General features: G+C 39.6%; 1 protein-coding gene across 1 annotated transcript in view; it reads left to right on the forward strand.

Annotated features, from left to right (window-relative positions):
• Nucleotides 1-9,935, forward strand: part of TFAP2D (transcription factor AP-2 delta) — a 51,329-nt gene extending 41,394 nt beyond the window's left edge. The window contains exon 8 of the mRNA XM_038740120.1: nt 9,572-9,935. Within this exon, the coding sequence (XP_038596048.1) occupies nt 9,572-9,791 (220 nt within the window). The 3' untranslated portion in view covers nt 9,792-9,935. The remainder of the gene's footprint in view (nt 1-9,571) is intronic.
• The last annotated feature ends 4,428 nt before the right edge of the window (nt 9,936-14,363 follow it).

Here is a 14,363-nt window from a genome sequence, read left to right on the forward strand (position 1 = left end):
TACACCCTGATATTGGCTCTCTCACTCAAAGTCAACTTCCTCTGACCCTCCTTCCAGACTACAGATCCATTGTTAGAGTGACATAGCCTTCAATCTGGCTCATAGGCATGGCACAATCAGACTCCAAGCTCAGCACTTTCCATAAAGGAGTTTGCGAATACCTAAGTGTTGAGCTACCACTTTGGACACTCCTTTGACCTATCTGGCAGTAGTAAGCGCATCACTTATTCCTGCCTTTGTCATTGGAGTTGAGGAGGAGGAGCTGCCAAGTTCAGCTTCCTAAGAAGACACCGCAGTGATACCCACTGTCCAAGTTTAATGTAATGAAAAATGTTCCTCAGACAGTTTAATCCAGTTTTCACTCAGGAAGAGAGTAACCTATGGTTTTAAATCTCAGGTGGTTAAAAAAAGAGAGGCTATGTAACCCCTAGATAAAAGGAAAGACTTTCTGCAAGAGGGTGTGTGGAGGTATTAATAAATCTTAGCATGTCACTAGTCAAAGCATGTGTGCTTGGATATAATTTATGCAAATAATCCATCAGTGGTGTTTGAGTGCTTACTGTGTGCAGAGCACTGTTCTAAGAATTTGGGAGAGTACAATATAGCAGAGTTGGTAGACACATTCCCTGCCTACATTCACTTATGAAAAAAGGTTTGTTTTCTTTTCCTGGAAATTTCTTCTGATATTCTAAAATAATAGTGAGTGTTTTCTGTAAAAATAATTTTCAGATCGGTACTTCAAAGTACTTGGGTGCAGTTTCATTTCATAGTAGAGTAGCGGAGACGACCCATTTTCAACATCATCTATGTAGGTCATCAGAGAAAAGTGGGAAGAAAGAATAGAGCATTGGAGGGAATTATGGGAAATAGGAACAGAGTATCCAGGGACAGAACTTTCCAGACTACTTAGATATACCTAGTTAGTTACCATCATCTGACATTATGCTCTTTAGACACTCTTTTTTGGTAGCACTATTGAATTTTAATGCCAGTGTTTCTTACAGCATGCTATTACTTCAAGGCAATGTTACAAAGTCTTCTATGGCTTCAACATCTCTCTCCCTCTCCTCCCTAACCTTTGATTCACTTGAATAAAGTGATTAAAGCCCATTATATTTTAGCACTATATGACAGAATAAAATTGAATGTTTACTAGATGCCAAGAAGTGCTGGGGTAGATACTGGATAATCACATCAAACACACTTCTTGTCTTACACAGGCTAGAGCTAGGGAAAGCAGGTTTTTACCATTTTATCAATGAGGAAACTGAGGCACAGGGAGGGCAAGTGATTTGAAGTCAGAGGCACAGCTGGGAGTAGGAAACATGTCTCCTGCCTTCTAGACCTATGCTTTTTCAGTTAGGTCATGCTTCCTTTATTTAGCAAAGATAATAACATATGTAGTATGTTAGCATATGAAAGATAAGCCTTATACAATTAAAATTATATATACATAAACTAATTAAAATATTTTATTATTGGTATATAATTTTACATGGCTATTTAATCATAACTATATTCATCATATTTTTCATCCCTGACCATTTTTTTAAATTTAGGAAATACATATCAAAATTTACACTATTTCCTCATGGAAACTACATCTTGTTCAGCTCTCTTTTGTTTGGAAATCTATTTCCATACCAATTTGAGAGAACTCAGTTACCTAGGACGTTAAGGGAAATCTTATTCTCCAGTGAGCTTTCAGACTAGGAAAAACACTGTTATGTTTGTGATGAACTTGTACTAGCATGCCTAGAAACAGGAGAACAGGAGACTCAACTGGTTGGCTTTTATTCAAGCCTTAGGAAGCTGAGGTTCTTGGACCACAACTATCACAATGTGGGGATATTTAATAACTAATATTTAAAAAAAATCTTAAGGGAAACTACAGTAATGGTAAAGCACAAAAGAAACATAGATGTAAAAACGATTTCAGTTTCTTTGGATGACAATATTGATTCCTCACACGCTTTTGCAATCACATAAAATGAGGTTAAGCAATAAGGTTAAGCTCTTCTGAATTTAAAGGGTACCTCAGGAAAGATATGCTTAGGTCACTTCTTTACATATTGCTTTGTGCAGTTCAGGTGGGGAAATGATGGAAACCTTGGGCTCCAAAAATTAGTGTTTGGACATCTAGACGAGGAGAAGACTGTGTGTGTGTGTGTGTGTGTGTGTGTGTGTGTGTGTGTGTGTGTGTGTGTAGATTGGATGTGGAGAGTGGGAAGAAAGGGAGGAGACTGCAGTTTTGATAGCTAATTGGAGAACCACTCTGAGCAAACCCAGAAATTGAGGTTCCCAGCAACTGTTCAAGCTGGTAGGGATTTTTCATAAAGTAGCATCTCTAGTTTGATTTCCAGAATCCACTATCTCTTCTCCCCCACCCCCCACCCCCCGCACTTCCAATTCCCTACACTTGAGTGGATCAATTTTTTATATGCTCCAGGACAGGTTGATCTTATAGAGCTGATCATTCATTCATTCAACTGTATTTATTGAGCACTTAACTATGTGCAGAGCACTGTACTAAGCACTTGGGAAGTACAAGTTGGCAACATATAGAGACAGTCCCTACCCAACAACAGGCTCACAGTCTAGAAAGGGGAGACAGACAACAAAACAAAACATGTGGACAGGTGTCAAGTCATCAGAACAAATAGAATTAAAGCTAAATGCACATCATTAACAAAATCAATAGAATAGTAAATATGTACAAGTAAAATAAATAGAGTAATAAATCTGTACAAACATATATACAAGTGCTGTGGGGAGGGGAAGGAGGTAGGGCGGGGGGATGGGGAGAAGGAGAGGAAAAAGGGGGCTCAGTCTGGGAAGCCCTCTTGGAGAAGGTGAGCTCTCAGTAGGGCTTTGAAGGGAGAAGAGAGCTAGCTTGGTGGATGTGTGGAGGGAGGGCATTCCAAGCCAGGGGGCCTGATCAGAGATTGTCTATCTTGAGGCATAGCTAAAGGAACGCAAGAGGGGTTCAAGATAATCTCAGTAGACAAGATCTAAGTTTGGGAAATTATCCATTCACACTGAATCATCCTATTGCTTCTTTGTAAAAACAGGGATCAAAACTGAAATGCCTGAGTTTTCACTGTCTCATTATGACCTTAAAAGTCCTCAACTTTTCTAGAAGTTATGGTTCTTTATCTGGACCATACTTTAGTAAGACAAGATTTAATACTGTTGCTTTAAGGATTTTCATCATTATTGGTACCCCTATTAGTATGGATAGATGGTATTTGAAGGTGTTTGTGAGATCATACAAATAGTAATACCACTTCACAATAGCGATGATAGGGAACATCTTTTTACATGGAAAAATTAAAGTTACTTTTCAAATTGGATTCTAGAAAGTTGCCATTTTCCAAAAACGAAGGAATTCATGCTTGTATGCAAATTTATACTTAAAGCAGTCTCCTAGTTTGTAGTGTGTCAGGATCTTTCTATTCCTGGTTTCTTTCAGCCAATTTCTTACCAAGACATAGCCCCAAGACTCTACATAGGTTTGGCAGGCACTGTAAGTGGCATACTTTTTGCTGGAAAACTCCTGAGGAACATTGTTTCCTTTTTAAATATAAAATGTGTCATTATTCCCTGGCAGTGACCTGCTGCAACTCTGTGCAATGACAGCAGGCTCTGCCAAAGCACAGAACGAGAGGTACTCTTGGCTAACATGGATTATAGAGGTGAAAAACCTCACAGGAATTAATTGTCTACTATTCTTCAGAGTTGGGTTGGCCCAGTCTAATGTTTCCATTTAAGGGACAAGTGAAGAAACGGAATGGAAAATTAAACCTGCTTCCTAAGGACAACTCTATTGTATTGTACTTTCTGAAACATTTAGTACGGTGCTCGGCCTATAGTTGGTAGTAAATAAATACTTTTGATGGATTAACTCATTCATTCAATCATATTTATTGAGTGCTTACTGTGTGCAGAGCACTGTACTAAGCATTTGGGAAGTACAAGTTGGCAACATATAGAGACTCTCCTTACCCTACAACAGGCATTGACAATGGTACTCTGCTAGAACACTGTGTCCTTATTCCTGATCAAATTTACAAAATATGAAATATTTGGGATTGGGTTGGAACAATACTTTTGATTTTCTTTGCAGGAAAAGGCCCTATCAGAAGCACCAGCCTTTATTTTGCATGATAAGCCATGTAATGGATGACAACTCTTGAAGTTGCCTTCCTGTAAAAGTCAACCCCTCATCCGTTATCAACAAATCCTAGAGTTAATCTGCAAAGTCCTCAACAACACTTAACTGTGGTCCACAGCTACTTCTAGTAAGAAGTTTGGTAACTCTGTACTCATGGGTTGCATTTAAAATGGAAGTTTTTCTGTCAAAGATATTCTGTTGAGGCTCCCAGGATTTTGGCTAGTACTGAGTCTGTTTACAGATTATTTCCATTTGTCAATTTTAATTTCCTACTGTTCCGTTTCATCATTCATAATGACTGGGAAACACTTAAAATGCTCATGTAATTATATTTTGTCTTTTATAACACCTTTCCTCTTAAAGTCAATATCAGAGTGACTGAAGGAGAGAAATCAGAAAGGATACAGTGCTCTGCACACAGTAAGCACCCAGTAAATATGATTGAATCTAAGAGCTCAATGTCTTAAGTAGTAACTGACACTGATATCCTTGTGGCAGTAGAGGAGGCATTGCTAAGGTCCTATAATTCTAGTCTTCCTCTACAGCATTTCCTTCAATCTACTGGAGGAGTCTAAGAATATGGCTTCTTCCTCTCCCCTCCTTCAAATTCTCTACCCCAGGGAGTCACATTCCTGAGGCTAGAGTGTCATCTTAATAGCCCAGACTCTTAATAGCAGGGTTGAGCTGAGTCAATGCAAGGAGATGGCTTACGAGCAGAAAGAAATGTAAGGAATCATAATTAAATGGATAAGTAAAAGAGTGGTTTTAAAGACAATGCAGAAAATCGGCGCTGTGAACATTAACTGTTAATCACATTTTCCGTAAGATGATCAGATGTCATAAAGTACAGTTCATCTGGCATGTCTCAGCAGGTGTTTCCATTGCTTGAAGTCATTTGGCTGTGCCTTTCTGCTCCTTGGTGTGAGAATAATAAAAATAAAATGAAATAAATGAGCTGGAATCCAGGGGTACAGAGAAACAGCAAGCAGAGAAAATTAGCCTGCAAATCTTCCTTTCTTTAAAAGTTATACACACACACACACACACAAAAAAAATAAATAAATAAATAAATAAATAAATAAACCAAAACCCTTGGCAATGTTCTTTTACCTTAAGCTCAATTAGCTTTGAACAAAAATATTCAGTTTGATCTGAAACCCAGAATCTGGCCTCCTCTTTGTCACTCTGGAGCCAAGAGTTTTGAACAGTCTCCCCTGACCTTTTCTTTTTGTAAACTTTTCCTCTTGTTCATCAGGACTGGCAGGAAAGTGATCCTGGTCCTGGAAAAGGGAAACCTTTCTGGGTGAAATGTCTAAGAAAACCAATCACTTTGTTAAATCTTAACAAAGTGAGAACCAAGAAACCAAGAGGGGACAATCCTGCTTGATAGTAGGGGTTCAGTTACCTCCCCACAAGGCTGTGGTCCCCAGAGTTCAGGCCCACCCATCTGGGGAATCAGAAGCTTGGTGCCATGCCCTTTATAGTGAAAACAATTATGGTATTCTTAAACACTTAATATGTGCCAAGCAGTGTGCTATGCTCTGTGATTTATTGATTCAGATCAGACATAGACTCCGTTGCAAATGGGGCTCAAGAGAAAGGGAAAAAAGGTCCCGATTTTACAGATGAATAAACTGAAGGGAAAGGGAAGTTAAGTCTGACTCTCAGTTCTATGCTCTTTCCACTAGGCCATACCGCATCTCACTCTGAGATAGAGTAACTCATCTCTGCATTAAGATACAAAAATCTAGATTTACTCACTTGATAGACTGCTCCATTTGGGTTAAGATTCCCTTTCTCCACTTTATTATGAAAGAGCAGTGAGACGCTGGTGTAATAGACCACTTTTCCTGTAATTCCTTAATAGTAGTACAGATGTTCTTCTGGTATGGATATGGTACAATCTTCTTTGTCATTTGATAATAGAAGAGGCTTGTTGGGTGGTAAGAAAAAAACAAAAACATATTCAGTAGTACAGATGTTCTTCTGATATGGATATGGTATAATCCTCTTTGTCATTTGATAATAGAAGAGACTTGTTGGGTGGTAAGAAAAAAAACAAAAACAAATCCCAGACCTACTTTTCTTATTGGCACAAATACAAGCAGTCTATTTTTCAATGATGCATAAGAAAACTCTTTTATGGTATTTGTTAAGAGCTTACTATGTGTCAAAACATTATTGTAAGTGCTGGGGTAGGTATAAGATATTTAGGTTGGACACAGTCTCTGTCTTTCATGGGGCTCACAGTCTAGGAGGGAGAACAGGCATTTAATCCCCATTTTACAGTTGAGGAAATTGAGATATAGAGAAGTTAAGTGACATGCCCAAGGTCACACAGTTAGCAATTGACAGAGGTGATATTAGAACCCAGATCTTCTGGCTCGCAGGCCCATACTTTTTCCACTAAGCCATGCTGCCTCTCACTGTACTCATTGCTTCTCCCTACCCATGAATATTAGACTCCACCAAGGCTTTCTCCACAGGAAATCAAAATAGAGTCTGTTTTGCTGGGTATCACCAAACCAGGGCTAAAATTACTGGCCACCCTAGTTTTGCTACCTAAAGCTAATATGGGATTAAAATTTCCCATTGGGATACAGTCGAGAGTTCCAGGGAGGCTCCAAAGACTGTGGTTGAACCAGTTTGAAACAAGAGCCAAGTTGGGATCTGATTAGTAACGCAAATGTGAAAAGATTGCAACAGAAAATACTAAGTCATAGTTTACAGGGAAATGTCTAGTCACTGAGGTTCACGGCTGGCAGGGTCAAGCTGAGGGTTTGATTAACAAAAGTCAGATGCCTTGGGGTAGGCCACAGGGTTTCCTGCCTGAGAGATTTGCTTAGGGAAAAGACTAAAATATGCTTTATTCAATCAATCAGTTGCATTAATTGAGCTCTTACTCTGGGCAAACCACTGTACTTTACACTTGGATGAGGACAATAGAGTTAGTAGAAACGTTTTAGTAGATGAGTAACGTAGACATGAAGAGGAACATGGTGTAGTGGAAAAAGCATGACCTGAGAGATAGAGGACCCAGGATTCCAGTTCTACCTCTGCCACTAGCCAGCTGTATGACTTTGAGCAAATCACTAATGTTTCCATGCCTAAGTTTTTTCATATATAAAATGGAAATTAAATACCGGATCTCATTCATTCATTCATTCAATCGTATTTATTGAGCACTTACTGTGTGCAGAGCACTGTACTAAGGCTTGGGAAGCACAAGTTGGCAACATATAGAGATGGTCCCTACCCAACAACGGGCTCACAGTCTAGAAGGGGGAAGACAGACAACAAAACAAAGCATGTGGACAGGTGTCAAGTCGTCAGAACGAATAGAATTAAAGCTAAATGCACATCAATTAGCAAAATAAATAGAATAGTAAATATGTACAAATAAAATAGATAGAGTAATAAATCTGTACAAACATCTATACAGGTGCTGTGGGGAGGGGAAGGAGGTAGGGTGGGGGAATGGGAAGGGGAGAAGAAAAAGGGGGCTCAGTTAGGGAAGGCCTCTTGGAGGAGGTGAGCTTTCAGTAGGGCTTTGAAGGGAGGAAGAGAGCTAGCTTGGCGGATGTGCAGAGGGAGGGCATTCCGGGCCAGGGGGAGGATGTGGGCCGGGAGGTGATGGTGGGACAGACGAAAATGAAGTACAATGAGGATGGTAGTGGCAGCAGAGCAGAGTGTGTGGGCTGGGCTGGAGAAGGAGAGAAGGGAGGTGAGGTAGGAGGGGGCGAGGGGATGGACAGCCTTGAAGCCAAGAGTGAGGAGTTTTTGCTTGATGCGAAGGTTGAGAGGCAGCCACTGGAGATTTATTAGGAGGGGAGTAACCTCCCTCCCACTTAGACTTTGAGCCACATGTTGGACAGGGGTGGTTTCCAACAAGATCGTATTGTCAGCCACTGGAGATTTTTGAGGAGAGTAATCTCCCTCCCACTTAGACTTTGAGCCACATGTGGGACAGGGGTGGTGTCCAACATGATCGTATTGTCAGCCACTGGAGATTTTTGAGGAGAGTAGTCTCCCTCCCACTTAGACTTTGAGCCACATGTGGGACAGGGGTGGTGTCCAACATGATCGTATTGTATTCATCCCAGAAGCAGCCTGATGTAGTGGACAGAGCAGAGGCCTTGGAGTCAGAAGGTCATGGGTTCTAATTCTGACTCTACCACTTCTCTGCTGTGTGACCTTGGCAAGTTATTTCACTTCTCTATGCCTCAGTTGCTTTATGTGTAAAATGGAGTTTGAGACTGTGAGTCCCACATGGGACAGGGACTGTGTCCCATCTGATTTGCTTATATCCACCCCAGTGCTTAGTACAGTGTCTAGTACATAATGCAGTAGATAGTGCGTGGGCCCGGGAGTCAGAAGGTCATGGGTTCTAACCCCAGCTCTGGCACATGTCTGCTGTGTGACCTTGGGCAAGTCACTTCACTTCTCTGTGCCTTGGTTACTTCACCTGTCAAATAAGGATTGAGACTTTGAGTCCCACGTGAGACAGTGTCTTGTCACAGTTTCATTTTTATGATTGAACAATGTAGTTGAAGGGCTTTTGATGTTCAGTCTTTCTTTGCTTCAAATTTAACAGCTTGTCTTCACAAATTTACTTAGTCTAATAATGACCATCCCTTCACCTTTGATGTACTAAAGTAGATATACATGGAGTGTGTTTTTCTTACTAAGAAAGCTTTACCCTAAGAATATTTGAAAACTTGTTTGAGGCATTTAGTCTTAAAACACATCCAAAATTGCTCCAAACCAGTACAGAACAGTCATATGTGTTATACATTTGCTACTCAAATAGCTGGACCAAGAAATGATTAGATTAGTTCCTTAAGACATAACTGTGTTAGTTACTGCCTGAGTCTGGTCTCCCTCTGAAAGCATAAAGAAGGGAGGAGACACTGTACCTAGAAAAGGACATTTTTCACAGGAGCAACATGGCCTAGTGGATAGAGCACGGGCCTGGGATTCAGAAGTACCTGGGTTCTAATCCTGGTTCTGCCACTTGTCTGCCATGTGGCCTTGGGCAAGCCACTTCACTTCTCCAAGCCTCAGTTACCTCATCTGTAAAATGGGGATTAAAACTGTGAGCCGCATGTCGGACAGGGACTGTGTCCAACCTGGTAAGCTTGTATCTAGCCCAGCACTTAGAACAGTGCTTGACATATAGTAACCTCTTAACAAATACCATCATCACCATCATCATTAGCGGACATATTTAAAAAAAAACGCATAAGCCCATTAAAATTGAGTATTTCATTGCTATGCCACTCCGGCACTTGGTAGGTAAAAAAACAAGCCATGTTGAACAATAAGCGGTCAGTGACTGTCTTACAATCACACCCCACACTCAAACGCTTTGTCTTTTTTTTCTCTCCTTATGTCTAGTTTGATCACTCACGGCTTTGGGACTCCAGCAATATGTGCGGCCCTAAGCACTTTCCAAACTGTCCTTAGTGAAATGCTGAACTACTTGGAAAAGCACACAGCACACAAAAACGGCGGAGCATCAGATTCTGGCCAAGGACACTCCAACTCGGAGAAGGCCCCCCTGCGGAAAACTTCAGAGGCTGCCGTGAAAGAGGGCAAAACAGAAAAGACAGACTAGCTACATCAAACAGAATCTATTTCCATAGAGTCTTGCTGCTGATATTTTTTTTTAACATATATATCATTGAGGGTGATTAATCTCCAGTGGACCAAGCCTCTTTCCCCTTATCCCTCCAAAAGTAAAAACAAAAAAAAAACAAAAAAAAAACTAAAAAAAAAACAAAAGAAAGAAAAAAAGAAATGAAACAAACATAAAAATGTCAAAAGCTTAAAAAAAAGGAAATGGAAAACAGCAGTGTAATTGTGTGATGAAACTGTCACTTTTTAATTTTATGTTGCGATAATCTTTTGTGCACGTATTTTATTGTTCTGAATGATACACATCACAATTTTTCAGCACTTCTGGACTTTGGAGAGGCAGCACGTGCTTTTTCACAAGCTAACTGATGCACTTTCTTATCCAAACAACCAAGTTAGGGATCAGGGAGCATGTCAGTCTGGGAAATACCACCAGCTTTCACGACTCTTGCTGTTCTCAACCTGACCCCTGTAACAGTAGAGTGACGCTTTCCCCCAAGAGAAACTGATCCTACAATCAATCCATCAGTAAATGTTTGGAAAACTGAAAAGGAAAGTCATGAATCTTTTTCTTAGGTTCTAACAGCAGTCCTCCCGACAGTTGTCCCGACAATTTAGCTCCCAATATGCCTTGGACAGTACTGCTTAATTCCACAGCCTTCCCTGGAATTCTGTTCCAAGAACTCAAGATGGATTCCCATCTTGAGCAGCAGCTTGGCCTAGTGAATAGACCACGGGCCTGGGAGTCAGAAGGTCATGGGTTCTAATGCTGACTCTGCCGCTAGTCTGCTGTGTGACCTTGGACAAGTCACTGAACTTCTCTGGGCGTCAGTTCCCTCATCTGTAAAATGGGGATTAAGACTGAGCACTACGTGGGACAGGGATTGTGGCTAACCCAACTATCTTATATGTACCCCAGGGCTTAGAACTGTGCCTGGCATATAGTAAGCGCTTTATAAATAACATAATTATCAGTATTATTGTTATCCCAGAGCTCATCTTTAGATAGGGCTCCAGTCATTGAGACTGAAATATCAGACATAGGGGAAGAACATCGCAACTCTAAGATCTGTCTCAGGCCCATTAGAAAGGGTAAGCATATACAGGTGTGGAATTTCTATTTAATAGCACTAGAGACTGTTCTGTTACTTGGATGGGCTTCATGCAGGGACTGTCTGGAGACTGGGAGGTGACCTGAATGACGTCTGAAGGCTCCTCCCAGCCCAAGGAGTTGATTGATGACTGTCTGGCCATGAGGACAGTGACCCTTGACTCTCCTAACTCCTCGCCCTCCACCTTCCATTCTCAGAGCTGAGCTTCAACACTGCAGCAGACCCTTTTCAAGAACAAAAATATTCAGATGTGTGTTCAAAAAGGGAGAAAGAGAATAATCAGAGGAGTGTTGGCCTTTTAAGATGCTTTCTTTTTTCACAGCTTGTTCCAATAGTTAGGTTGTCTTCTCGTAAAGCAGCTGAAAACAAGGGGTTCTTCACCCACTCTGAACTACATGACAGCCACAGAGACTGCTAGCTAATTGGCGAACAGTTTGACTGACATATTCAGAGTTTATAAAGATACCTGATGGCACATAAAATTCATTGTATTCATCCTTCCAGTGATGGCATATTTTGGACTTTCAGTCAAATAAACTCTAGGACATTTTGCTTGTGAAGAATTCAATCAATCTCTCTTGAATAAGTGTTTGTTGTTTCAAAGATGAAAACAAAACAGTTTTCTATCAAGAACATTTGCACTCACTTCATGACCTGTGTCCCCAAAATTCTTGTCCCAGATCAGTGAGATTCCTTGGTGATATTTTTTCATTGTTTCAATTTTAATAACAGTTTGGAGCAGGTGTACAAAAAGGGTTTACCTTTGAAAAGTGTTTTTCCCTCAGTACCTTCAAACTTTGCCCAAGAAAAGAGCACCTCAGTCAGCTAGGTTTGCAGTTCCACAGGATTGTTCCATATCTAAATAAAGGTTTTGAGTGGTAGTACACTTGGAATAGCTCACATGTGGATGGTCAAAAAGTATCAGGGAGTGCATTTTCGTGGAAGAGTTTATCCTTAACCTATTTTGCAGTCTTGATTTTGCTATTATTCTCATCTTCGAAGAAAAAAAAAGGAGAAAAACTGCAGTTGTCAAAAACAGTCATTTTACCACTCATACTTCCAGGGCAAAATTCTTATTCCCAAGCACTTAATACTATGTTCTGGACACAGTAAGTGTTCAGTAAATACTACTGATTAATGGATTAATGATAACTTCCTCAGTTAGCATAATTTACAAACATTGTCTTTCAGTTCAGTTTCTTACTAGAAAATCTAGAGCTTGGTGCAGTAAAGAGATCTTATTGCACTCTATGATTAATGTTGCCATTAGAGACTTTTCTTTTGCTTTTTCAAACTCATGTTAATGTTTTTGACAGTAACATGGCAAATACATTTTTTAACTATTATAAAAAGGCATGCCTAATATCCCTGTGTTCTAGTTTGGCAAGACATATTCCCTACACAATCCCATCTCTTTTCCATCAAAGGAATGAGACAATCATACTCATTGTTTCTTAGTTACTACATAACTAGTCCAGAACAACTAAAAGTGCTTCTGGCTTCATTCTTTAAAACTCTAGATTATATTAATCCAACCTAACTCGTGATTAAATTTAATTATCTTTACTGGATGAGGACACACATTGCTAATGTAGCACACTGCCTCAAAATAGAATGATTAAAAAATAAATTACAGTCAGAAAAAGAGTTTATAATCCAGAATAAAAAGAAAAGAAGCATGGCCTAGTGGATTGACCATGGGCCTGGGAGTCAGAAGGATCTGGGTTTTAATCCCTGCTCCACCTTGTCTGCTGAGTGATCTTGGGCAAGTCACTTCACTTCTCTATGCCTCAGTTACCTCATCTGTAAAATGGGGATTAAGACTGTGAACTCCATGTGGGATAGGGATTGTGTCCAACCTGCTTAACTTGTATCTATCCCAGCATTTAGTATAGTGCCTAGTACATAGTAACAAATACCAACAGAAAAAAAAATTAAGAAAAAATAAAAACATGAGTAAGAGAACAAGATCCAACATGGATCAACAAAGGTACCTTCAATCTTCAATGGCCAAGGAGGAACCTTTAAAATATGTAAATTAAAGTTTCAAATGGATCTGTAGTGACTACGTTTTTGCCTTTGTAATATTTTAAAAAGGTAAAATAGAGCTGAGGAGACTCTCACCTATTTAAAAAGTCTCTCAACCTAAGTAATTTACTTAAAATCAATATAGAAAATGCCAACCACTTCATATAAAAGTCCTCACATACTATGCAAAAATTTCTCTCTCTCTCTCTCCCCCTTTTCCTTATATATGTGTGTGTGTGTATACACACACACACACACACACACACACACACACATATATATATATATATATATATACACATATATGAAGATTTATAGTTTCAAGGTTCTTTTTGGAGGAGTCCAAAAACTCATTTCAAATACCTTAGTCATGGCTATTCCCATATTTAATACTATAATTTCACTTATATAACCTTTGAAAGCCTGAAATAAGAAATTGACTTGTTTGGGGATAGGTAGAAAGCTTGTTTATGTTTATTCTTCCTACAAATAACTTAAATATTCATGCCGGTCTATCATAACCCCAGTGTCTTTTCTCTTCCAGGGGTATTTTAAACCCTTCCAGGAAGGAGACTTATGTCTCTTGAAATCTACACACAGTAAGCACTCAATAATTCCACTGATTGATTACTTGACTGAACAACAGTGGGAGTTTCTAATGTTAGGATCCAGGACATGAAACTTACAATGAAACCATTAATTGGTACCAGTATAGGTGATATTTTGTTTTGAAGGAATCTAAGTAACAAAAAGTGACCAGAAACTTTTCATTTTCAAGGAGATTGCAACTTACAAGCCTCAAAGTTGTCCAGTACCCTTTGTTTAAAAAATCACCTTGACCTTAAAAGGACAAATGGTCAAGTAGATCATCAATAAATCTTCAATATGCTGATGGTGAATAGTTATGATAATAAAGTCATGTTTCTCCACACTCCCCTCTCTATTCCTCTGCCTCCCTTGGACCTTTCAATTCTAAGGAACTGAAAAACAAGCAACAATAATTTTTTTTAAAATGGGGAGAATTAGCATTTTCCTGTCTAATGAAACAAGACTTTTCTTAGCAGAAAACAGCAACAACAATAATAAGAATAAGAATTGTGGTGTTTCTTTAAGTGTTTACTATGTACCAAGAAATGTAGAAAGTGCTGGGGTAGATACTAGATAATCATGTTGGACTAAATCCCTGTCCCACATGGGATTCACAATTTAAGGGGGAAGGAGAACATATATTGAAACCTCATTTTATAGCTGAGGAAACTGAAGCACAGAGAAGTTAAGTGATGCCCAAGGTCATACAGCAAGCAAGTGGTGGAGGTAAGATTTGAACCCAGGTCCTTTGACTCCCATGTTTGTGCTTTTTCCACTTCTTGGAGCCCTTCATGGGTTAAGCTCATCCTTTCATTCACCTATCC

Source organism: Tachyglossus aculeatus, chromosome X1, assembly GCF_015852505.1.
Source record: "Tachyglossus aculeatus isolate mTacAcu1 chromosome X1, mTacAcu1.pri, whole genome shotgun sequence".
In the NCBI taxonomy this organism is placed as follows: Eukaryota; Metazoa; Chordata; class Mammalia; order Monotremata; family Tachyglossidae; genus Tachyglossus; species Tachyglossus aculeatus.